This window comes from Colletotrichum paranaense (assembly GCF_030867605.1).
Source record: "Colletotrichum paranaense strain IMI 384185 chromosome Unknown Scaffold_3.1, whole genome shotgun sequence".
NCBI classification, from domain to species: Eukaryota; Fungi; Ascomycota; class Sordariomycetes; order Glomerellales; family Glomerellaceae; genus Colletotrichum; species Colletotrichum paranaense.
The window spans coordinates 239,437-263,023 of record NW_026848961.1 but is presented as its reverse complement, the minus strand read 5'-3'; the positions used below and the strand labels follow the sequence as shown (position 1 = coordinate 263,023).

Genomic DNA, 23,587 nt, shown 5'->3' with positions numbered 1-23,587 from the left:
GCTCAGGGCACTGGGGCGATGGGTATGACAAGATGCGGCAGTTCTTTGTCTGCTTTGTCACTGTTGCTTCTCCTGTTTTCCAGAACACAAACTCTGTGTAACCAGTCTCATCACAGCTATTGGGGCTTCTGAGGTATATAAGCCACCGATGCCTGTGTGTGACGTTGTGATCATTCTCCTCATCAGCCGAGGGGTATCGATATGTCCAGCCTCGGGCTCCAGAGCCCTATCAAGAGGCTGCGCCATGTTAGAAGTCGATACTGGCAGGACAAACTTCCTGGCCTGTATCCAAACCATTCCCTCACATACGGTCAAGCTCGTACTTACTTTATCAAACAGAAGTAGCCAAAAGCAGGGCAAAGAATTCAAAAGGCGATTTCAGAACGGACACCTAGAACATCTGAAGAAGTGTCGTTCTTCTGCACGCTTGTATCTGATGGCGGCCAGGCCGGGGGACTGCACCGCATGCTTAGTGTACGGATACTTGTCAACTTGTGGAAGCAACTCCGATGGTCCATCTCGCTAGCTTCGATTATCGAATTGCTTATTCTGGGGGATTGAAAGCGCAGGTCTGCCATGCAGATGGATTATGTAATGCAGAATCTTTCGTCCTCTTTTGTCGAACTTTGGTTCCCCAAGTTCATTCAGTATGGATGGAAAGAGATGGGAAATAGTTGGCACGTGAGTCTGCGCGCCGCCCCAGCCTGCCCTGGCTTGTCAATTTTCCCAGTTGGCCGTGATTCGAGGTGGACGCGCCCGAATGTTAAAAAGCAAGCAGATTAACTGCATTGGCGAAGCGGGCATCACCTTGCCACTCCCACGACGACCGACACAGACAGCCATCGTGATTGGGCGTGTCTGGGGCCAGCGGTTTGCTCGCGGCTCCGGGCCATCCTTGCTGTGCCGGGGGGGGCCAGCCGCTGCACACTCGCTGCAAGATACCCCTCCCGGCCCCCTCCCACTCCCAATCGTCTTGCTGGTGTCCACGAGGAAACGGGGAACAGCAATGCCCTGGTTCCGCTGGGCCTCGTGGCGCGTGTAAAGTCTGGTCTTTTGACGCATGGCGAAATGGCGAAACTTGGTGACGGGCACCGGACGGACCGCCGGTGTGTTGTTCCTTCGGGGTGGATACCAAAAGATAGGGATGCGTGATCACGGCCGTGACTGTCCGTTCGGTTGGCTACGCAATGGGTGAGCTTGGAGCCAAGCATGTCCTAGCGACGGAAGAAACGGGGAACTCGTCAGCATGGCACGGCGACGGGCTATACTGGTCAACGGTAGGTCGACGGTGTTACGGGCTGCCTTTGCACATCGTAAAGGTGTCGGATGTGTTGTGTTGTGGATTGTGGAGGTATGAGAGGCGACGAAAGGGCAAGGAAGCCAAAATGAGCCGGAAGCCGAAACAAAACAAGACCCATCCGCTTTCCCGCAGGTGGAATCTCATAGTAAATTCTGATGATGTGGCCGAGACAGGAATTCGGGATGGTGTCAGATCGTGAAGAAGGTCTTCTTCGTGTCAGTGACTTCATTCGCCATCTGCTACTCGCAACAGTGAACTCTAACCACGTTTCCCACGGGTCTGGATGGTCAGGTAGTAAAGATTGCAGTGTGTATGATGCGTGTCCTTCTGCATGGCAAGTTCCAATATCGCGTCTTTTAAGGGACCTGCCCTACTGGGATAGATCTAGCAGGTCCCGTCTGGTTGAGGTGAGATTTGCCGTGATGGTAAGAGCGGATAGGTGGGAAGGAGGGAGGGAGGCCCCGGCCTGGGCCTGCCTTTCCATTCCAGCTCTTGGCCTTCCAGATTGATCACTCGCAGCATTCGCATCATTCGCGCCGTTCAGCGGCACCTTTTGCCTCCTGTCAAGTTTAATCCGCACTTTACTTTTTGTTTTAGCTTCTCTAATGTTAGGAAGGCACTCACTGCAATTTGAAGAGAGATCAACCGGGAGTCCTTCTGTGCCTCCACATAGATACTTTGGCTTGAAGGCGCCTCTTCCTGGCCTTTGTGTGTTTCGTTGAAGACCGAGAAGCGGTTCTTTATTCTATATTGCCCGTCCCTTTCAAACTGCGCCTCATCAGGCAAATTTATCGGGCCCTTCTCTAGTCTCAGCAAATACCTACTACTTTACCTGTGGATGCAAAACTATTGTTGTATAACCAGACTCTTCGCACCTGCTTGACTTTTAGATTGTACCACCTTAGCTCCACCGTCACCATTCGTCATCCATCATCCATTGCTTTGCGTGTTGTTTCTCGGTGTAGAGAACAGCAGCAGCAGCAGCAGCACCGGGTCCCAAATCCATTCCCGCCCGGCCGGATCCAACGAGTACGCAATCGCCTTTGGCGCGCTCTGAACCTTGGTCTGATCATCATCTTCAAGGTGCCGCACCTTGCCTTGAGCACAGAAAGCCACGGCGACTTCAACCAACAGGAACAGGGACGGGTTCACGGACGCTGCTGTCCCTTGCATTGGGCGTCCCGCATCGTCAGCTTCGCTTTCGTCACACGGTCCCCGTATCAGCAAGCCCCCTTCCTTATTTGGGCCTTTTTCCATTCCTTCCTACTACTTGACCTCACCTTATTGTCAGGTTTCCTAGGACACAGGTCTCACGGCTTCAGCTCCAGCCAGTAATCGTCTGCTGTCGCCTTAGGCTTCACCTCACCTCACCTCACTCATCCGGGCACTCATCCCATCCATCAGTTGCACCTCGACCAGACCACCACCATCTCGCGGCCCCTTCCTTCCGTCCCAACTCGAAACCCAAGCGTGCGACCCCTTCCTGCCACCTTCTAGTTCCGTGCACTTCACGGCTCACCTTTGCTTCTTCTTTTTCCTTCTTCTTGTTATCCATCCCTGCGGATCGCACATGCTCGACTCTGCCTCAGGAAGGAACAACACCAAGACAGGTCTTTCTCTGCCTCGTATCGCATATTTGCTCTACCGACGACAACGACAATTCGACGTCAATTGGATTAGACATTAGACTTTCGGCCTTCACGGTACGGGCTTCTCCTCCCCTCCCCCTTACAACCACATCAAACACCCGTCAGCAACTTACCACCAGCCCACGACTGCCCAGTCGGCCTCACATTGACCAAACCCACCAAACTAACCTCGAGGTCTGCATCTCATTAGGTAGCTTCTCGAGCCAGACCACAAACCAGCTACTGCAAAGAGGTCTGCGCATACCTTACGCAGCGCAGCGCAGGTGCAGGTGCAGCGGCACAGCGGTACAGCGGACGGCAGAAGCCTTCCATTTGGGATCGCCTCACCACCATAAACTCCAGCTTCGTCTGACCCGTCCTACTCCATCATCCGTCCACTAAAGTCCCCAGCGTCGTCTATGCGCCCTACCTCTACGTCGCAATGACCCAATAGCGGCCCTTTACGCCAATTCTGTGTCCCCCAATCACATCCCACAACACTGCCTTGAGCAACTCCAACCTCGCACCTCAGCTTCCATTGCTTCCCCCGAGCTAGCAACGACCCTTTTTCAACAACTCGCCACTTTTTTTCTTACGCTGTCGGCAGTCAGCTCTTCAGCCCGACAAGACCAGTAACCACACCGAGTGGCCGGCCCAGGAGAGTCCGACACGAGAACGACTAGGAGACCTCATACTCGTGGGAAAGAAACGTCAACCACCAACCTTTTGCCCTCGACATATTGACAAGAAAAACAACCTTTTTGGGGGCCATCGTCAACACATCCAACTTTTGCTCCTTCCTGTCTTTCCACCCCGGTCCGCAATCATCTCCCATTCACCACCCTCGCCCTTCTCTCCTCCAATCCGACTTCTCCTCACCATCTTATCCGCCCACCACGGTCACCACCTAATACCTACCTGGTCCCAGCTGCCGAACAACTGACAATCCCTGGCTACTGCCACTCTTTTTTTCGCTTCGCCAGCAGCACGTCTCCACCCCCCTTGTCGTTGTCGCACCCAAGTCAAGTCCAGCCCAGACCAGGCTGCCCAGCCAGCGAACTCATCTCCTATGTATTGATCCCGTTACAACTCATTCTCTTCAGCAAACGCCATCCGCATTTGTCGCGGCGCCTGGCATCGTCGACATCATGGCTCTCCAGAAGCCAGAAGTTGGCGATACCCTCTTGGTCATACGTAAGTTCATATTCCACTCATCCCGCTAACAACGCCTGAGCCCACTCGCCCGCCTTGTCCCGCTCCTCGTCACTCGTATTCGCTCGCGTCATGCAGCATCTTCGTCTCCCCGCCCTTGACAGCCCCGGGCCGGGTCTCTCCGCTGTGGAATTCCATCTGACGTCTTTCTCTTCTTGCAGATGACTTTATTGCTCGCAGCTCTGACGAATTGAGCCTAACCAAGGGCGACCGAGTTGAGTTAATAGAACGAGATGACGAGTTTGGAGATGGATGGTTTCTGGGCAAGCACCTCGTCAACGGAAACAGCGGCCTGTTTCCCGAAGGTTCGTCTACATGGCACCCAACCTATGCAAACAACAAGAAGCTCATCATCCATGGTTCAGTCTATACCAGGCCAGCTCCGAAGACAGCACCCGCGAACAACTTCTCGAAACCACTAGCAACGCTGCCCGAAGTGGTGAACGAATCCAAACAAACAAACCCTCCCGACCCGACCGACGACAAGATTACCACCCCCGCCGCTCCACCCACTCCCACGCCACCACCCGAGTCTCCGGCCCCCGTTACTCTACCTCTCAACAACATCAAGCAGGAAACCGCTCCAATCGAGAGTGTGCCGCCAGCCGTGAGTGCGCCGCCCTCCGCGGCCCTCGGCCGTATCAACACGAATCAGGATCATGTACTCAGCGAAACCCTCAACGTTATCGACGAGCATATTACCGATTTGCGCTCTACGCCTAGCAACGGCGCAATGCGTGCCCCTCCCACCGACTCTGGTAGCGAATACAGTGCTCAGCTCGATCATCGAATGTCCTACATCCATGGCGAAGAAACGGACGAAGAAGAGGAGGGCATGCATAGTCGATCCGAGGTGGAGGCATGGACACCGGACCAAGTTGCCGAGTATCTATTCACAGTTGGCGTTGAGAAATCGCACTGCGAAGTATTCCGCGACCAAGAGATTACCGGTGAAGTCTTGCTGGGTATGGACCAGAGTTCCCTCTTCATCAAGGCATTCGAACTGGGTTCTGTTGGTAGGAGACTCAAGACGTGGCAGAAAATCAAGTCTCTGCAAGACGAGTGTAACAACCTAGGTATTACGACGAGAAGGACGACACAGACATACGGCAGTGACGTGGGTTCGGAAGATGCCAAGCGGTCTAGAAGCCGCGCCGACACCCTGACCAGCTCAATGCCCAGGATGACACCGGTTGACGACAGAGCCATGTCATTTTCAAGCAAGCGCCTTTCCTTTTCGCAAACGCCGAAGTTAGATACAGCATCAATTGTGTCGCCAGTCTCCCCGATTGTCGACAGTCCCACCCGTCCATCTCACATGAAACGACCTTCGGCTGCGTCCGTCAGAGATTTGCACCACTCTCGCAGGCACTCGTCGTCCACCGACTTCCGTTTGACGGGACAACCTATGGCCAGCACCGTGACACCGAAGCTGGCCACGAGTGGAACGTTTCCCCAGACCGATGGCGCTCATAAGAAGCAACCATCATTTGACAGGAACTGGACCCTTGGCAGCGCCTCAAGCCGACCACTTTCTTCTACCGGGCTTCAAGACGTCATGCAACAGTCTGGTCTACACGCTCCCGAGTCCGCCATCGATACCGACCGCGGGTACTTTAGCGGTACTGAAGTCGATGGCCGACGCCGCAACGTGCTTAGGAAGCGCGATAGCACCGCCAGCCACGGCCGAAAGAACAGTTACGCTGAGGAGCAACGGGTGCGTAGTGCTACCGCTATTTCGAGGCACTCAAGATTCGGAAGCGTCGACTCGAACCGTGACAGCGTGGCCTCCCCTGCCGCGCAAAAATACTACGGCATGCAGTCCACCGCCCACAGAAGAACTGCCTCAACAAGCACCACTCAGTCTGCGCGGCCCGTGCCTCCCGTCAAGGACGTTGGAGCACCCAGCGTCACGAAACTTGAAGGCAAGACTCGTGCCTCTCCGGTGCCCGAGTCTCCTGCGGCCCGCCAGGGAATTCACGCTGAGTGGCTTTCCGCTGTTGTGAAGCCCTCGATGAAGGTGGCCGGCTTGCGCGCAATTTCGGATTCAGTCTCGAGCGATCGCAACAAGGTGGCTTCGCCAATCGACCCATCTCTGAAGGACTCGCCTTTACCCTCGCCCGCTAGAACTGGATCGAGTACTCCCTCTGCGGGGCCCAGCTTCGAGCTCGATTCCCCTGATACCGCAAAGAGCCCTAGCACTGCCACCACCGTAGCGAGCAAGGGCAGCAGGAAGAAGGGCAAGAAGGAGACGAGTGCTTACCAACGAGGACTATTGAAGATCAGCCCCGCTGAAGCCGTCAAAGATGCCGACTACAGCGGGTGGATGAGAAAGAAGAGCTCCAACCTCATGACAACATGGAAGCCTCGATTGTTTGTGCTCAAGGGACGCCGACTTTCATACTACTACTCGGAGAATGACGATCAAGAGAAGGGACTCATTGATATCTCCTTCCACCGTGTTCTTCCAGCCGACAATGAACAGCTGACCGGACTCCACGCCAAGCTCACTGGCGCAGGTGCTACCACCGGGCACGACGCCAACGCCTCTGGAGAAAAGGGAGATGATACCATGTTCATCTTTAAGCTTGTTCCACCACGCGCAGGCCTGTCCCGCGCCGTGAACTTCACCAAACCGACTGTTCACTACTTTGCAGTCCCCAATCTCAAGTCAGGAAGACTGTGGATGGCAGCCCTCATGAAGGCTACCATTGACCGAGATGATACCCAGGCGATAACAACGACGTATCAACAAAAGACCATTTCCCTCGCCAAGGCAAGACAGCAGCGACACCGCCCTCCTGCGTTGATGAACCTCGAAGAAGCTCAAGAAGACGAGAGAAGACGAGCACTCGAGGCGAAGAAGAACGCAGACTCCCTCGGAATCACCTTTGGAGAGACCGACAGCGGGGTATCCGGCATGGAGAAGCCAAACTTTCCCAAGGTGGAGAGTGCTGACCCTCGGAAGTTGGCTTTTGAATCGGAGAACAATGGCACGGCCGGAGCACCGCCACAGAGTGCTTAGAGGTGGAACCCTTTTGAGCGTGTTTGCGGCACTTAATCAGTTCCCCTTCCTTCCTTCCTTTCTTGTACGATGGGACCTTTCTATATATACCTTTGTCATGTATGAGGGACACGAATTCCGCATAGGGGCGGCGTATCTGGGATTGCTTGAGGAGAGCCAGAAGATCCAGCAAGGAAGGGCGATGGACCTGGACATACGAGCGAATAATTTTCACAAGAGTGATTCCCTTTGTTTCCTTTTTCACTTTTTTTACTCTCTTTCTTCCTATGGCTGTCGAGTCGCTCTGTAGAGAGGGCATAGACTCTGTTGGCAGCACAGCATCCGATGCTGTACATACACAGGAGAAGAAGGAGGTCCTTTAACGCGCACTAGAGGCTACGTTGATGAATGGAGTCGGCACAATGGCCTTTGTCTCCCGACAGGGGCTGATATGCCATGGTTAGGGGGATGATACCTAATTAAAACAATTTTCTGAACTTCTGATGCCTCTATGTTTGTGTGTGCGTGTCGACAGGATTCTCTCTGGCGACATAGGTGGAAGAGAGAGCGATTTGTTGCCGCAGGCTGCTTACATTGACATCGGACCAGGAGATGAAGTATCTGGCATCTCAAGATTGTCGGAAGAGCAAGGACGGGCAGGAGGGTGTAAGCAGCCTGATGAACAGGGGAAGGAAGGACGCGAGGACCTGGCAGAAGGAAGAGCTCGCCGAAGGGAAGGAAGGAGGGCCAGGTATTTTGAGTGGACGGTCTTTGGGTATCGGTCTCATGATGTATGGAAAAGGGAGGTCCTATCAAACTTATCACGAGTCAATACGATTAAGCGTAGTTGCAGGTTCATTGCCAGTCATACGTCACGCGAGGAGGAAATGGAGCTAAAACCTCCGGTGTCTCGATCCAAATTTGGTCGATTCTGTTGACTATCTACTTTGGTCGGCTAGGCTGACAACCTTTGATTCAAGAGGGGATCAATCAAGAATGAAAGTGTTCACGAGGATATCGTTCCCTTTTCCCCACCATATCCCATCCTGTCCGATTCCTCCTTTCCTCAAACTCATCTCGTCACGGCCGCGTGCCCTGAAAAATCGAGGGTGTTCTCAAACATGCAAAAAGACGATTGCGAGATGCGACTGCCATTTGCAAAACAGGGGGTTTAACTATGAGGAATTCTCCTTTTTCTCGAGAGAACAGGATATCTCCCAGAGTCGTGTTCTAACAAGAACGAGTAGAGTTGCAAAATCTTGGAAGGAGTCGAGAGTAAGCCAGATTCTTCTGTCAAAAGCAAGAGAAAACGTTGCCTGTCTTGATCTCTTTTTCCCAGATAGTACCTCCTCACTCGAGGGGGGAAGAGTGGTAAGTCGAAGAAGTGACTATCCATTTCCTACGATCCAACATGTTGTCTTTTTGTTTTTTTTTGCGGGTATTATGTTGATTTCGTAACTTTTTTTTTTTTGGGTGCTTGTGTACTGAAGCCATGTCGCGACGTGGAATCCAGGCGGGTTGATCTCAAGAACAGTTCCAGGGGAAGGAAATGCAGAGAGATTCCATGCCAAGTTTCCGTTCGACGACGATGCTTCCATGATGGGTACTCTGAGCATCTCGTCGTTGCTGCTTTTTTTTTTTTTTTTTTGTTATTTTCTCAATTTTTCGTTAATTGTCGCAAGCAAAACAAGCAGTAGCATTCCGTAAAGCAGCAAAGAAAAAGGACGCCTCGAATCGTTTCGTAAATCGATTCATTCATGCGTCTCTTCGTCTTCATATTGTCATGCTTCTTCATCATTCATTCGTTCAGAACCAGTCAGCGTCATAGCCAGGAGCAGGGCTGTCGGGAGCAGGCGCCGGGGGCGCAGTCGCAGCGCGACGGAAGCGACGAGGGGTGCGGAGGCTCTGGAAAGTAGCAGGAGCCTGAGCCTGAGTATAAGCCTGAGCAGGAGCGAAAGCGTCGCTGTAGCCGCCGTGGGTGCTGGAGGCGCTGCTATCTCCTCCGCCGATGCTGCCAGCCGGAGTGACCCGGCCGGGAACAGACGGAGCAGGGCGCGAGGGGCAAGGGGGAGCGACGGTGCCGGGCTCGGGGCCGGGAGGGTTGGGGTAGCCGACGGGAGGAGCAGGGTAGTCTGCCTCGGTCATGCCGTAGTGCTCAAGGACCTCACGGCGCTGGCCGCGGGTGAGGGGGACAGGGTCCATGTCGTCAGGAAGATTGTTGTAGCCCGTCTTCTTGAAGGCATAGCCGTGGGAGAGGGCCTCCTCGTGGTAGTTGGGATCATTCCAGGGCTCGTCCTTGTACTGGCTCTCCTTCCCCCCCTGGTTCTTCTCGCCAGTGGAGGCGGTGGAGTTGTAGCTCGAGGCGTAGCTGGAGCCCACGGCGGCAGGGCCGGAGGTGGTGTAATAGTGGCCATTTTCCTCCGCGAAGAAGTCATCCAGATCAGCCATCTGCTGGGACATGGTCGCGGGAACAACAGACGTGGCGGGCGTGGGCGGGAGGGCGGTGGCGCCGGCGAGGCGGACAGCAGGACGCTGCAGGGAAGGGTTGACAGTCACGGTCTGACGAGTGATGTTGTCCGAGGCAGCAGCGGGAGCCGGGGCAGTCGGGGTACGGCTGGCGGACGAGGACGCAGATGGGACACCGTTAAGGATGGCAAGAGCCGTCTCGAGATCGCGCGCCTTCTTCTCGGGAGACTGCTGGACGAAACGGTTAAACTCGTCCTGGATGACGGTCTTGTACTCCTCAGGCGTGAAGCTCTGGTGGGCGCCAGTCTCGTCATCGACCGGGGGCTTTGGGAGCGGCGCCATCTTGCGAGTGAAGCCGGTCAGGCACTTGGTGTTATCCAGAAGAGTCCTAGGGGAGCTACTACTGCTAGATGTGGTGGTCTGAGTCTGAGCCGGGGTCTTGTCCGACTTCTTCTCCTTGGTGGCCTCCTCGTCATCACTGTCGACAAAGTCGTACTTGCTGCTCTTGGGTCTCTTGGGCCAGCTGAAGTTGCGAGCGCTACCGCTACTTCTCGGACCGCCGCTCTGAGTGGAAAAGCCGCTCGTGGTTCTGTTCAGGAACGGGTTGTTGCCGTTGTAGGCCTGAGTGAAGGAGGTGGACTCTCCAGCAACCATGCGGTACCTACTGGAGTTTGACGAGCGCGGAGCATCGGAGACAGAGGGCGTCTTTCTCTGAGCCTGCGAGGCGTCCTTGGCGCCGGGCTTGTCGTTGTCGACCGCAGGCTGCTTGGCGCGAGAGGGGATGCGAAGCGGAGCAGGCTTCATGGTGTGAGACGCAATCGAGCGGTCGGCGTAGACCTCCTCGTCGAAGGCGGCAGGAGCCTGCTTGTTCTTGCCCTTTCCGAAACCGGGGACGATGTCCTCCTTCTTGATATCAGTCGAGAAAGTGTCGCGAATCGGCTTGGTATTCTCGAGGTGAACAATTTCACCACGAGCGTGAGCGGCATTGACGCGCTCGTACGCACGACGGTTGATCTCATCTCGCTCCTGCTGAGCAGCAGAGACCTTGGCAGCCTTGACGTCGTCGGTATCGGATAGTTCATCGTCGGAGACGTGAAGTGAGGTTCGAACGTTGCTCTAGAACGCATCAACCTCCTTCGGGTCTCTCTGGATGAAGGTGTAAGACTCGTCGCTTTCCGCAGTTTGCTGGGAACGGCTATCCATGGCAGTCGGCTTGCCGGCGATGGTCTTTCCCCCAGACTGAGTGGAGGAAGGTGGAGGAGCGGGTCCGTAGACGGGCTTATCGCTAGGCTTGTCTGTAGCTTGAGCTTGAGCCTCGTCGAAGGCCTTGAGGTAAGCCTGGGCCTTTGCCTGATACTCTGGCGTGAGGTACTTGTTCAAGTGGAACGGGTCACCGTTGGACGAGCCAGTGCTCGAGTCATCATCATCGGAAGAAGAAGAATCATCATCGGTAGAGGCCTCTTTCGTCTGGCTTTTGCTCTCCGCGGCTTGACCATAGGCGGTGGTCGTCTGGGTCTCGTGGGCCACGGGCTGAGAAGGAACTGTAAGAAGCGAATCGTCTTCAGAGTGGACGTCGTCGGTGTACTCGCTACCAGAGTCGGCAGGATCGAGAAGGTCGGCGGGCTTCTTGGCAGCACCAAGAGCGCGCCAGTAGTCAATCTTTGCGTAGATCTCTGGATACTTCTCGCGAAGCGAAGCCTCCTTGGTGGTGTGCTCTTCAAGGGTAGGCGAAGTGACAGCCTGAGGGGCAGTAGCGACGGGAACCTCACCCTTGCGAGCCTTTTGGGCTTTCTTGTCGGCCTTCTTCTGGGCCTTTTGCTCGGCTCTGCGTTCGGCACGGGTGGACTTCTTGGCCTCTTCATTCAGAACACCCTGCTTGGATGATTCTCCGAAAATTTCGTCGAGACGAGCGTTGGTGGTATCGAAAGCAGCTTCCTGGGCGAGACGCTCTTCCTTGGCGGACGGGTGGCGCTTCTCAAAGGCCTCGTTGAGCGAAGCCAACTTGTTCCACAGTTCAATCTTAGCAGCCTTCACCATGGAGACGCCCTCATCTTCCTCAAGAGGAAGGACCTTGACCTTGGTGTGAATGTGCTTCGGAGCAACATAGTTGTCGAGAGAGCGCGCAAGGGACTCGTCATTGAAGTAGTTCTCCATCTTGAGAAGCTCCAGGTCAACAATCTCTCGAACGGATTTTTTCTTCTCGGGCTGAGAAGCATCACCAGTCGCGACAGAAGCAGCGGTGGTGTCAGTAGACTCATCAAACGACGCCTTGCCCTTACCCTTGTCGGCAACGGGCGACGAGGCGGGGGTGAGATCGAAATCTCCGTGGTCAGACATCTTGTCGGATTTCTCGAGTGTAGCAGTTGCTCCTTCGAATTTCGCGACCATTGCCTTGACCGAAGACGCGACGAATGTTTGACGATCGCGAGTACTCGATGAAGAAGGTGAGCCAGGTAAAACGTCTCGTTTTCGATGAATGATGCCCTGGCTTTCGGGAAGGGGAGGAGGAGATGATGAGGGTTTTTGGTCGAATCCAGGAGTGAAATCGTCTTGACGAAAGAAGGAGGAAGTCTTGCGACCGAGATTGGCAGAAAAGCTGTCTGGAAATCGAGCCACTGGCCTCTTCCGGTCGAGGACGCTGGGCTCGAGGGGCCCTCCAGGCTTCTGAGGGCCCCCCTCCCTCAATTCAAGCGGGTCAAAAGAATCCATCGTTAGATGAGCGGGAAGACCAGACGGGTAGGTCAGGTGATTCGAGTCCGGACGGAGTGATGTGCGTTAGAACTTCAGTCGAAGGAGAGGCGAAAGGCAAGATGGAAGCGGAATTTGACGTGAGCGGTTCGGAAGAATAAGCCGTTAAGCAGAACAAGGAGAAAATCTTCATCAACAAAAGGGAGCAGTACGAGGTAAAGAAAGTTCATGGGAGCCAGGCCATGCACCAAGCCTACAAGATGAGAACTCAGGTGCGGAGTGAAGATGACTTCCATGAAAGAGAAGTTGGTGAGTGACTGGGGGATTCGAGAGGTGTGATACTTCTGTGATCGTCGAGAGTGATGCAGTGTGATGAGAGAAGATGCGTAAACTTGGGCATAGTAGTTCTCCAAATATTGAGGGAAAGAGCACCTGTGCCTGGGTGGCAGGAAGCAAGAAATTGAAAACCAATCTACCATTGTTGTCTTTGATATATTCATCATTATATTCCAGACGATATTCCAGATGAACTTTGCCCCATCTTTCGGGCTGGACACTTGACTTGGTAAGCGCACCTCCTTTATAGATGCAATGCGCACCCTCAATGCAGACATTGTGACCTCGAACTATTGAGAAGTATGTAATACTCATAGAGGAGTACATGTAGGGTCCCTCAGAGGACATTTCAATCGTGTATCATATGTCCTATACTCATAGAATCAGAAGTAGTGTTCACTGGCACTGGCCCTGGTCTCTATAAGAGAATGTTTCCCATACCTTGCTCCCACAGCCTTTACTAGAAGCTGATCGTCTCATTTTTTCCTCGTTTTATGCTCGAAGTTGCTACCTCCCGTAGCTATTGCTGGGGATAATGATATGTAGGACTCACTACCACGAACGTTGTGAAACCTGCTGATTAGCATTGAGAGTACAACCAGGCGATCGAATGAAGCTTGAATCTTCTATGGATTGGGGATCTACGGCCACTTGGCTGAAGGTGTGATTTTTTCGAGCGCTGCTTTGCTTTGTCAAACAGATGGTGTGAACCTCATTAGAGACGTTCAACTTGGAATAATATCGGGGAAACTATATCTCAGACAGTGCAAGGTGTGAGAGCCTCATTCATCTCTCCATACCACACGTATAGCGAGTTTCATAATCCTGCACCAATATTTTGCGTCTTCAAGGTGGGCTGTTGGATGATGATCAAATATCAAGTCTGGACGTTGGTGTTGTTGGTTCCTGGTCGTCCATGGCGCACAGACCACCCGGCAGATCCACCTTCCCGGCCACGGCTTCCTCCGTGTCTTCTCAGGGTTCCACGTTGCTTGAAAGGCCCCCACATCAATTAAGTGGTCAAGGGGAACACATCGCAGTTGCCCGTCAGTTGGCATCAATCATCAACGACAACCTCCCTCCGAACGAACGAACGAAACCGCCAAGATGGACCCCTACTCTGCCGAAGGCGAATTGATCAACGTCCACAACTACTTCCACCAAGGCCAGTACCAGGAGGTCATTGATTACGATACTTCTGCCCTTTCCTCCGAGAATGAGCTTCCCGCCCGCGTTCTAGTCCTGCGAGCCCGCATCGCCCTTGGTCAAGCTGAAGATGTCATCGCCGACGTGCAGGGAGAGAAGGAGCCCGAACTGGTCGCCCTTAGAGCGCTCGCTGAGAGCGCACTTGGCAAGACGGATTCTGCCGTGAAGACCATCGAGAAGCTCGCCGCATCCGAGGGGGAGAACGCTACAGTCCAGATTGTTGGAGGTACAATCCTGCAGGCTGCGGGCAAGTCAGAGGAAGCTCTTGCCTTGCTTTCACAGCACCAGGGAAGCTGTACGTTTGCCTCCCATTAGTTGAAGGAATTGGCGCTGACCCGGGACTCGCAGTGGACGCTGTTGCCTTGATTGTTCAGATCCACCTCCAACAGAACCGTAACGACCTCGCCCTCAAGGAGGTTACCGCCGCGAGACGATGGGCACAGGACAGTTTACTGGTCAACTTGGCCGAGTCATGGGTTGGTCTGAGACAGGTACGATAACTACACCACGAATGAAAGAACGAGACTAAGAAAGTACAGGGCGGAGACAAGTATCAGCAGGCTTTCTACGTGTTCGAGGAGCTTGCACAGGCGCCGGCAACGTCGTCCATTGCAACTCTTGTCTCGCAGGCCGTTGCTGAGCTGCACCTTGGACGCACAGAGGAGGCACAGGCAGCGTTGGACCAGGCTCTGGCCAAGGACGCAGGCTATGCCGAAGCCATTGCCAACCTTCTGGTGTTGACGGTGATTTCGGGCCAAGATCCCAAGGAGTTCACGGAGTAAGTTCCGATGCACGACCAAGGCGTCGAGTCGACCTGCTAACCACGTGGACACAGGAAATTGAAGGCGGCGGACCCCCAGCACCAGTTCCTTGTGGACCTGGAGGAGAAGAGTGCGCTATTCGACAAGGCGGCGACTAAGTACAGCCCTAAGGTGTCTGCATAAGGTAGACAGCGGGGCGGTGTGTACTGCTGATGAGGCATAATGTTAGGCGTACGGTTTAGAGGAACTCAAATGAAGATACAACGGCTCGGAAAAGCGCAACGAGACCACTCGAATTACTACTTTCCACTTGAAGATACCCATCCGTTCGCCCTCGCTTGATCCGAAAGTCGGTTCCTTCTTTGCCAGATGCGCGCGACCCGCCAGTGATCGGCAGGGCTCGAAGGGTCTATGGTTTCGCCGAGACCGTCTGGCCAGCTGTTTGTTTCGGGCATGCATGAACAAACCCCCGGGTCATGATAGGACGGGACTGGACTGAGAGGGCCGGTTGACCGAAGCCGCCCGAGGTGACGGATCGGTGGCTTTACATATCGGCAGATTGACATCATGGCTTCCTATTCTTGATTAGCACCAAGCGCCAAATGGACGGCCGGGGCCCCATGCGCCTGACTCAGGGCTTTCTCCCAACTTTTAAAGTCAAAGAAGTACAAAAATCACAGGCAAGCAATTGCTATTAGGGCTTACTGCCAGGATAGTCCAGTGGAACTTGCGCTTTGAACAGTTCTGGCTGACGGAGCAGACTTTCCGGCAAGGATTGAGTTTGAGTAAGGTGTGATGAGCAGGACATCCGAAATACCAAAAACAATGTTGCCACTATCTTTCGCATCGCACAGCATCGAATTTTGTCTCGCTTGTCTCGCCGGTCTAGCATTGTGGATCGAAGCCGGACGTGGAGGGGTAAAGTAAAGTGAGCACTCAGGGTCTTGCACGGACGCGCGGGGCTCAGAGAAGGTCGAGTTTACAGATTGCGCGATGCATACTACGTATGCTCAGTCACTACATCTCATTTCTGCAGACACATGCAAAGAGCGCCTTCAACGTCATCGGTTTCAACGTCATCGGTTGCTGTAGGTTGAAGATATCAGCCGTAATCTACCGGTCAAGGTCTGCTACCTTATGACGGCTCGCAAGGGGTTTGACGCCATGGAAAGTTGTCGATAAGGACTCTTTGTGAAGGATTGCAGGTTCCTACTGGTCTGGCTCACCTTGATATGTACAGCACAGGCCTCATTGTGTTCACCGCCAAAACGGACATGGGCCTTGATCGGCTAGAACATGCTCCTCGCACAACTGCATGGCGAGGACTCGTCGAGGCCTCAGTCAACCGGAAACCAGACGAATGAGCAGACCGGGCCGCTACAGATGGGATGGATTCATTGGAGGGCAGCGAACATGGAGGGCACGTCCAGGTTCCGAGCATGGAGACTGGAGAAGGATGGAGGCTCCGCTCGTTTGCCCCAGCATTGCCGGCCTCGATTGTTTCGATCTCGTCCTCAAGGCTCAAGGCTCAAGCCCCTTTCACAATGCATATGCACGTCTCCACGGGCCTTGGGCTAGACGACCTGGAGTGTAGCAGCAACTTAGTAACGACTCGGGGGCCAAACGACCAAGGCACGTACACCGTGGCCAAGCTTGCCTGCATCGCGTCGCATCGCGTTACAACAAAAAGTCACTTGGCTAGCGCATCTCGTTGAAGGTTAAGCGCAGTTAAACTGCATGTCGGACGCGGACCAGGGCATATTAGAGCCCTTTTGGTGCTCTTCTCAGCAACTACGGAGTAAGGTACTTTACGCCTCAAGCAACGCGATAAAGAGCCCCACTGAGGGACGGAATGACATCACCGTGCAGGTAGCTCGAATTTGGCCATTTTCCCATCAATTCCTCATGTTTTTTCCCCCATCCGCCAACCAAATGCCACATGCCTCTGCTGTTGGCAAAGAAACGACTGTGGGCTTGTCACCATGTATCCTTGCACGCATCATGGAACGACGCAATGCCGTCTACCGCACCCTCAATGCAGCACCTTCATCCTCTCTGGCATCTTCATGTCCCAACTTTCCTTACGTTTTCTGCTTTGCTTGGATCAGCTCGGCGCAGTGAATGTGGGGACAACGGGCTTCAGACTCCGCTCTCGGTGGCATATTTCCCATTTCCCCCATGTCTACCTATGTACTGATGCGGCCAGGCTTTCGACCGTGGTTCGGGGGAGGGGGTGGGGGGGAGGCTGGAATGTTCTGTTTGGTGGCACCTTTCTTTCTCTGTTGATTTTATCTTTTTTTCCCACACTCTCTCACTTTTCGGACGGATGTATCATGTCGCCTCCCGATCCTTCCCCCCTGCTCAAGTGAACTGATTGGGCACGCTTCGCTGACCGAAGCATCGGATTCTGCAGCCATTATCGGCCATTCTGGTGGCTGTCTCGAACAGTCGGAAACGGTTTTGTTTGTTCACTTTGTTTTTGACCTTTTCGAATGTCGGCTTTGGGAGGGCTGAATGCCAACAAGGTACGAACCAAGGACTGCCATTCCACTGGACTCGTTCCGGGTTCGTTGGAGAAATCTTTCTCCTGGCGATCATCAGAGGCTCTGCTAGACTCTGAGACCTGGTTGGAGCCCCCAAGTGGCTGTCTGCCACATCGCCCACAGCCATTTGTCAGATTGCACAGCCGGCCGCCTTCCGTTCCGCGTGCGAGGGTGTGGGAGCGTGGCAATAGGTACAGCCAACCCATCCCGCAATTCTGAAAAAAAGCCCAAGAGTCAGAGAGAAAGGGGGGTAAAGGAAATAGCCAGTCATACTCCATACACTGCTCGAATCTGGCCCTGCTCCTCGTTCGCGCTAGAACGTCCCAAGTGGGCATAGTTCGGAAAAGCCAGATGCCTTTGCCCTTTGGGGCCCTGTGAGATGCCGTCATCGTATGTGGTGTCCATTGGCGACTGGCAGTCTGCGGTGCGCCCGTTGACGCCGTCCGAGTCGGCGTCTCGGCCGCTTGCCATTGTGCAGTAGCATCCCGGAAGCGGCTTTTGAGAATCCCAACGAGAGCGGAGTCCTTCTCGCTCAAAGGCTGGCTGGCCTTGGCTAGGGTTCTTCTTGTTCGGCCATGATCCATGACCCCCTCGTTCTGGTATACCTAGTTTCTCTTTCGTGTAAGCCCTTTGCTCATGCAGGTTGGCGCGCCCTGACGCCCCGTATTTGGCGGAGGACTCGGGGGAGGGACGGGGGTAGCGGGGAGGGGTGTGAAGAAAAAGCTAACTACCTTTCGGAATTCAGGCCGTCATCGTGAAGAGGATACTTTGGCTGGCCGGCTGGCTTTGCGCCTTTTCCCCCTTTCTTTGCCGTTACCGGTTCGGTCGAGAGTTCGGCAGTATCGCATGTGGGCATTGCATTGACTTCTATTAAAGCTGGACACCTCCCGTTGAAACTTGGACGTGACAACTTTAATTCCCAACTACCCAACCTCTTTTGCGTATCTAATCGAGACTATAAGTATCTCTTCCAGTGCCAGTAGATACCTACATCTTGATACAACCAAAGTATACACAATCTTCCAATCGCCACAATGCCTATCGCCATCTCTCCCTCTACAGTCAAGGCCGCCGCAGAGTCTGGCCTGCCTGCTTCGCAAAACAAGAAGCGCAAGATCATCTGCTTCTCAGGTAAGATCACCTCCGTTCACCCCTGGATCTCGCCACTTGCTGACAATGAATCCTCCAGACTTTGACGGAACAATCTTCATGCAGGACACCGGACACATTCTCTTCGACGCCCACGGTTGCGGCTCCGAGCAGCGCGAGATCCTCGACGAGCAAATCAAGTCTGGCGAGCGCTCCTTCCGCGATGTATCCGAGGAGATGTGGGGATCCCTCAACGTCCCCTTTGACGACGGCTTCGAGGTGATGGAGAAGAAGCTCGAGATCGACCCGGCTTTCCAGGAGTTCCACAAGTACTGCATCGCCAACGAGATCCCCTTCAACGTCATCTCCGCCGGCCTCAAGCCCATCCTCCGCCGCGTCCTCGACACCTTTCTCGGCGAGGACGCCTCGGCGCACATTGACATCGTTGCCAACGAGGCCGAGATCACCGACGACGGCTCTGCCTGGAAGCCCATCTGGCGCCACGACAACGAGCTCGGCCATGACAAGGCGCTCTCCATGGGCGAGGCCCGCGAGCAGGCCGAGATGGCGTGCGAGGACGGCACCATCCCCCTCATCGTCTTCATCGGTGACGGCGTCTCCGATCTGCCTGCCGCACGCCAGGCCGACGTGCTGTTTGCGCGCCGCGGCCTGCGTCTGGAGGAGTACTGCGTCGAGAACTCGATTGCCTACATCCCCTTTGACACCTTTGCCGATATCCAGACCGAGATCCAGCGCATCCGCGACGAGGACGACAAGAAGACGGGCGGAAAGGGTATGCCCGCCGCATTCAACCCGCGCGCCAACATGTGGAGACGCATGTCGAGCAAGTCGGCGATCCCCAAGCTCGTCGCCATCACGCCTGCCGAGGAGAAGATGTTCCTGTGGCCCGAGGTGTTCAGCGTTGCCACGCCCAGTATCGAGAAGGCCAACATTGCTCCCGTCTTTGCTTAGGCGCCGTGTCAGACTCGATTGTCTTTTCATTTGTTTTATCGTCAAGTCGTTTTGTGTTTGAAGACGACCCGGTGCATAGCGTGCGAATTTGCTTTGAGAGATAATGGTTTGGATACTCTGGCGTTGGCTTGGGTTATAGGGTTTTGTTTGGATTAGAGATCTGGCGATGTAAAGAGAGGTCGATAAACTATCTTCCATATCGTTAGATATAGATACAGATACAGATCAAGGATACAATGTCTTACCATTTCAATTTGTTGCCCCCGTCACGAATGATTGCCTTGACATACGATGAAATCGATTCTAAGAAGTTGCTTACGACTTTCTACACTCCAGTGTATTACATAGGAATTATCCAACAAAACAGAGCCTAGTAAAAGAGGCTCCGAAGCGGGCGGAAGGGCGACTGGAACAGAGCAACTTTGCCTTTGAGGGGTATATCGAGACGAGTTCCCACATGGAGGGGAATAGATTCACATATCAACATCGTGACACGCCCAAACTGTGTTCCAAAGACTTCTTGAATTCAACTCAAGCCTCATCCAGAGAGGCTTTCTTCCTCTGTATTTCTCGTGTCCCTGGTTCCCCTGACCAGCCAAAGCAAAACACTAGGGTATAAACGTACTACAATAACCGTTCCCCTACGACTGTCCAGTCCAGTCCAGTCCAGTCCCGTCCCGTTCATCCATTTGGCCGAAGGGAACGACACCAATCGTCATCATCCATTTCGTTTCCCATCTCTATGCCGTTTCTCAAGTCCTTGACTACCAAGCCAGACCAACTTTGCCCTCCGACCTTGCTTAAAACAATAATACATACACACACACTTCCCCAATTAACACCATTACAATGCCTTTCCCAGATGCAGAAACTTTTTTTTTCGAAACAAGAAACCAGCAGAGAGCACTCGTGACCCCGACTCATGACAAAAGGGGTACTGTAGAACCCGAAAGAGAAAATATGTACAGCTGAACGGGAAATGGAATAAGAAACAATATGCAAACACTAAGGTGACCCAACGAAGCGACCAAGATCAAGCATACCCCTTGGCAGGATCCAAGACGCTCACGCCCTGACTCGAGAACGTAGCGTGCCCAAACGTAGTCTCGGGATCCTGATCGACGACGCCCCACGCGACGTTGCTATACGCGGCGCCGACGTCGCTCGGCGGGCGGTGACACCGCGAGGTAATCACGGCGGAACACCCGCCGCCCTGCAGCACGAGCGGATTGCCCGCCTTCTCCCCGTCGACGCTCGTGGGCGACGGGTCCGCGCGCCGGAGACCGAGGCCCAGCACCAGCGCCGCGACGACGACCAGCAGCGCCAGGAACGCGAGCAGGCCCACGCCGCTGAAGCCGACGCCGTTGATGGGCATGGGGAAGCTGTCATCGCGGGTGGCGGGTCGCATGTCGACGGACACCATGCGCACGGCGTTACTCAGGACGAGGCCGAGCGCCGCGAATAAGGCGAGGAGGAGCCAGGATAGGGGGCGGGGCAGGGTGAGGTAGAGGCTTGTCGTCTGGGTGCCGCGGGGCCGGCCTGAGCTGACGCGGAGCGGGAGGGAGATGCCCGGGAGGGCGTACTGGCTCAGCTCGTGGGAGAGGTAGTAGGAGGAGAGGAGGGCGTTTGTGGAGAGGTAGAGGGCGGCGAGGAGGAGGTGGGGGAGGGCGGCGACGATGGCTACTCCGGCGCGGGCGCCGCCGTTGGGGAGGGGGTAGAGCTCGTGGGGGAGGGCGCTGCCGAAGGCGCCGAGGGAGGAGGACGGGTCTTTGCCGAGGGAGACGGCGAGCGCGGCGGCGGCGAGGGCGGCTGGCGTGGCCCAGGTGATGAGCCAAAAGGTCCAGAGGGTCAAACCGGGTGTCTGGAACCAGAAGTGGTCGCGCGAGGTCCAGTACTTGGCCTCGCGGTAGCCCCAGCGGCCCTGTTTGACGTCCGTCTTGTCGAGGAGGCAGATGCCGCGGGTGGTGTGGTCGGGCTGGGAGATGAAGGAGGCGAGGGCGTCGCCGAGGGTGACGAGGGGCTCGAAGCCGGTGAAGAAGTAGACGGCGCCGATGGCGGAGACGGAGACGAGGTTGAGGATGGCGATGACGCCGAGGAGGGAGCCGTTGAGGACGACGGTGCAGGGGTTGCGGTCCTCGGGGCGGGCGAGGCAGTACTCGACCGAAGAGCTGTTGATCTTGATCTGCGTGGGGTTGGACGGGTTGACGATGAAGGGGGCGAGGGAGGACCCGGACTTTTGGGTCTGGACGAGGGCGTTGCTGGGAGCGATGACATCCGTGACGAGGACGACGGCTGTGAAGTCGCTTTGGTAGACGCCGCCGAATTGACTTGCGCACTCAGCGTTTGTGAAGTTGGTGAGCTGCTTTCGGGACGCTAGGTCTTGGAGGTCGAGAATATCGCCTCTGGAGAGACCGCCGGCGTTCGTTTCTGAGGCGTTGCTAAACTGGCCCGAGGCAAGGAACTCTTGTGTGACAAAGACGACCTGGTGGGCGTAGCCAGGTTGTGTCGAAAAGATTACGGCATTATAACTAGTGAAAAAGTCAACGCCTGTCAGATCTGATGAAGGGAAGCATGCTTTCAGCAGTAACAGCAGCAGCGCGCGCATACATTACTTGGGTACTGACGGCCGCCAGCATAATGATGACCGTCATGACAACCCGCGGTTTCGAGACGAAACGCAGGTTTCTAAAAGAAGGGATCCCGAGGTCGAGCCACCGCCTCCCGTCGTGCGCCATCTCAATCTCGATGCGCGTGGGACTGCTCAGGACCTGGAAGACGTAGTTGGCCGCTGACAGCAGCACAATGGTGATGACGTTGATGGCGACAAAGAGGCCAATCTTGAGCTGTTCGGCCGTCGCGCAGGAGCCCTTGAAGATGATGCTCTCGCCCCTGATCATGCCGACGACGACGAGCGCGAGGACGAGGCACACGATGGCGACGATGAGGATGGCGAAGCCGATGATGATGTTCAACGCGATGCCGGCCCTCCAGCCCGACTTCATCCTGCTTAAGGTCCCTCCGCCTCCGCGCTTCTCGTCCGCCGGCGGCAGCATCCGTTCGAGATCCCCAATCTCGTTCTCGCCTGTCGACGGTCGATCCGTGGTCGCCTCGTCGTAAAATCCTTGCGCGGCCGCGTGATTCGCCGCGGTGGCCTGTGCCTCCAATGTGTCTGGGCTCTCCGTCTGCCTCTTGCGTTCCTCTCTCCGCTGCGCCATGGTCTCGGGCGTCTCTCCCCTGATGTAGTTGATGATGTAATCCGGGACGATATTTTCCAGAATTGTGGCCGTCGAGTTGCGCTTCCCCGGCGCCCACGTCGCTCTTCGTGTCGGTTCTTTTGGTTCTTTTGGTGGAAAACTTTGCGGGTCCGGGAAGCTCCCCGTAAAGCCAGTAAAAGGCCTCGACGAGGCGACATCGGAAGCGGAGCTCTGGTGACGGAGAAAAGGCCATTGCACCGTTTGCCTGCTCACTGTACTATCTCTCTGTTCGTTGTTTTCTTGAAAGCGGACTCTGCGTTGAGGGAGTTATGTTAGTTGACCGCACAAACTTAACTCTAAAGATTCTGTAAAGAGGGTGTGCTGGAATGGTCCAACCTTTCTATCCTCTCGACCTGCCCTTCGTCGTCCCATACATATCTGTAGGACGGCCCATGATCTCTGGGTGGAATTACAACTTCCATGACCTCGTGGAGGACGGCAGCGCAGAGTCGTTCGCGCGGCACATGGACATGAAGAGATTAACAAAGATGAATGAAGAAGAAGGATGATTGAAGGAATTGCCAATATGGATAAGGTGTAGTATAGTATAGTTAGTAGAAGCCGGTCAATGCGGGATGAGGCAGAGGCGTCAGCAGCAGCAACAGAAGGAAGATCGAAAGAGTGTAGGCCTGGTTCTTTTGCAGTAGCTTCTTTTTCGTCTCGTCTAGAACAGTGAAGACAAAACAGAATAGAGTTTTAGAGTGACGTGCAACTGACACGTTTGGTGAAGGGGGCGGAAGGAGGAAGGGAAAAAGGCATCCATGGCCGAGCGCCAGGGTTTGCGATCGTCTTGTATATGTCAGAGGACTCTCTCTTAGCCTCTCTTTACTCTCCTTCTCTTGTCCGTCCGACCTCTCAGACTCGGACGGCGGGCCTGGTGCGGGAGAGGCGGCGCCCTGACAAGGAAGGGCACAGAAGCGTAGGTGGAGGAAGGGTGGTGACCGATTATTGGACTAAGGGCATGGGCAGATCATGGGCAGGGGAGGGACCTTGTTTCCCTTCGGCGTAGGAAGGGATTTGAGACTTCTCAGGCCTCTATTCTGATGCGGAAGGATGAGCCGCAGCGCAAGTCGAGGACGACTAGTGGGATGGGTCACGGTGTGTGGATGGGTGAGGGGGAGACTCGAG

The 23,587-nt window shown here is 54.9% G+C and overlaps 6 protein-coding genes across 6 annotated transcripts; 3 read left to right on the top strand and 3 right to left on the bottom strand.

The window, feature by feature from the left end:
* Positions 1-4,076: 4,076 nt before the first annotated feature.
* CPAR01_03620 (SAM domain-containing protein) lies at positions 4,077-7,165 on the top strand (the record flags this gene model as incomplete). Its single annotated transcript, XM_060487907.1, has 2 exons — positions 4,077-4,122; positions 4,302-7,165. The coding sequence occupies 2 exons, from the start codon at positions 4,077-4,079 to the stop codon at positions 7,163-7,165; spliced, it is 2,910 nt and encodes a 969-aa protein (XP_060352113.1).
* Positions 7,166-8,950: 1,785 nt separating this feature from the next.
* CPAR01_03619 (uncharacterized protein) lies at positions 8,951-12,319 on the bottom strand (the record flags this gene model as incomplete). The annotated part of the gene is made up of 2 exons (XM_060487906.1): positions 8,951-10,663; positions 10,742-12,319. 2 exons carry the CDS (start codon positions 12,317-12,319, stop codon positions 8,951-8,953), a joined length of 3,291 nt encoding a protein of 1,096 aa, XP_060352112.1.
* Positions 12,320-13,642: 1,323 nt separating this feature from the next.
* CPAR01_03618 (coatomer epsilon subunit) lies at positions 13,643-14,784 on the top strand (the record flags this gene model as incomplete). Its single annotated transcript, XM_060487905.1, has 4 exons — positions 13,643-14,135; positions 14,189-14,331; positions 14,380-14,618; positions 14,676-14,784. Coding segments are annotated over 4 exons (984 nt in total), but the record flags the coding sequence as incomplete, so codon positions are not given.
* Positions 14,785-17,017: 2,233 nt separating this feature from the next.
* Positions 17,018-17,728, bottom strand: CPAR01_03617 (uncharacterized protein; the record flags this gene model as incomplete). The annotated part of the gene is made up of 1 exon (XM_060487904.1): positions 17,018-17,728. The coding sequence occupies one exon, from the start codon at positions 17,726-17,728 to the stop codon at positions 17,018-17,020; it is 711 nt and encodes a 236-aa protein (XP_060352110.1).
* A 450-nt stretch (positions 17,729-18,178) lies between these two features.
* CPAR01_03616 (2,3-diketo-5-methylthio-1-phosphopentane phosphatase) lies at positions 18,179-19,205 on the top strand (the record flags this gene model as incomplete). Its single annotated transcript, XM_060487903.1, has 2 exons — positions 18,179-18,275; positions 18,334-19,205. 2 exons carry the CDS (start codon positions 18,179-18,181, stop codon positions 19,203-19,205), a joined length of 969 nt encoding a protein of 322 aa, XP_060352109.1.
* A 1,033-nt stretch (positions 19,206-20,238) lies between these two features.
* On the bottom strand, positions 20,239-22,853 carry CPAR01_03615 (uncharacterized protein; the record flags this gene model as incomplete). Its single annotated transcript, XM_060487902.1, has 3 exons — positions 20,239-21,733; positions 21,813-22,712; positions 22,834-22,853. 3 exons carry the CDS (start codon positions 22,851-22,853, stop codon positions 20,239-20,241), a joined length of 2,415 nt encoding a protein of 804 aa, XP_060352108.1.
* Positions 22,854-23,587: the final 734 nt, after the last annotated feature.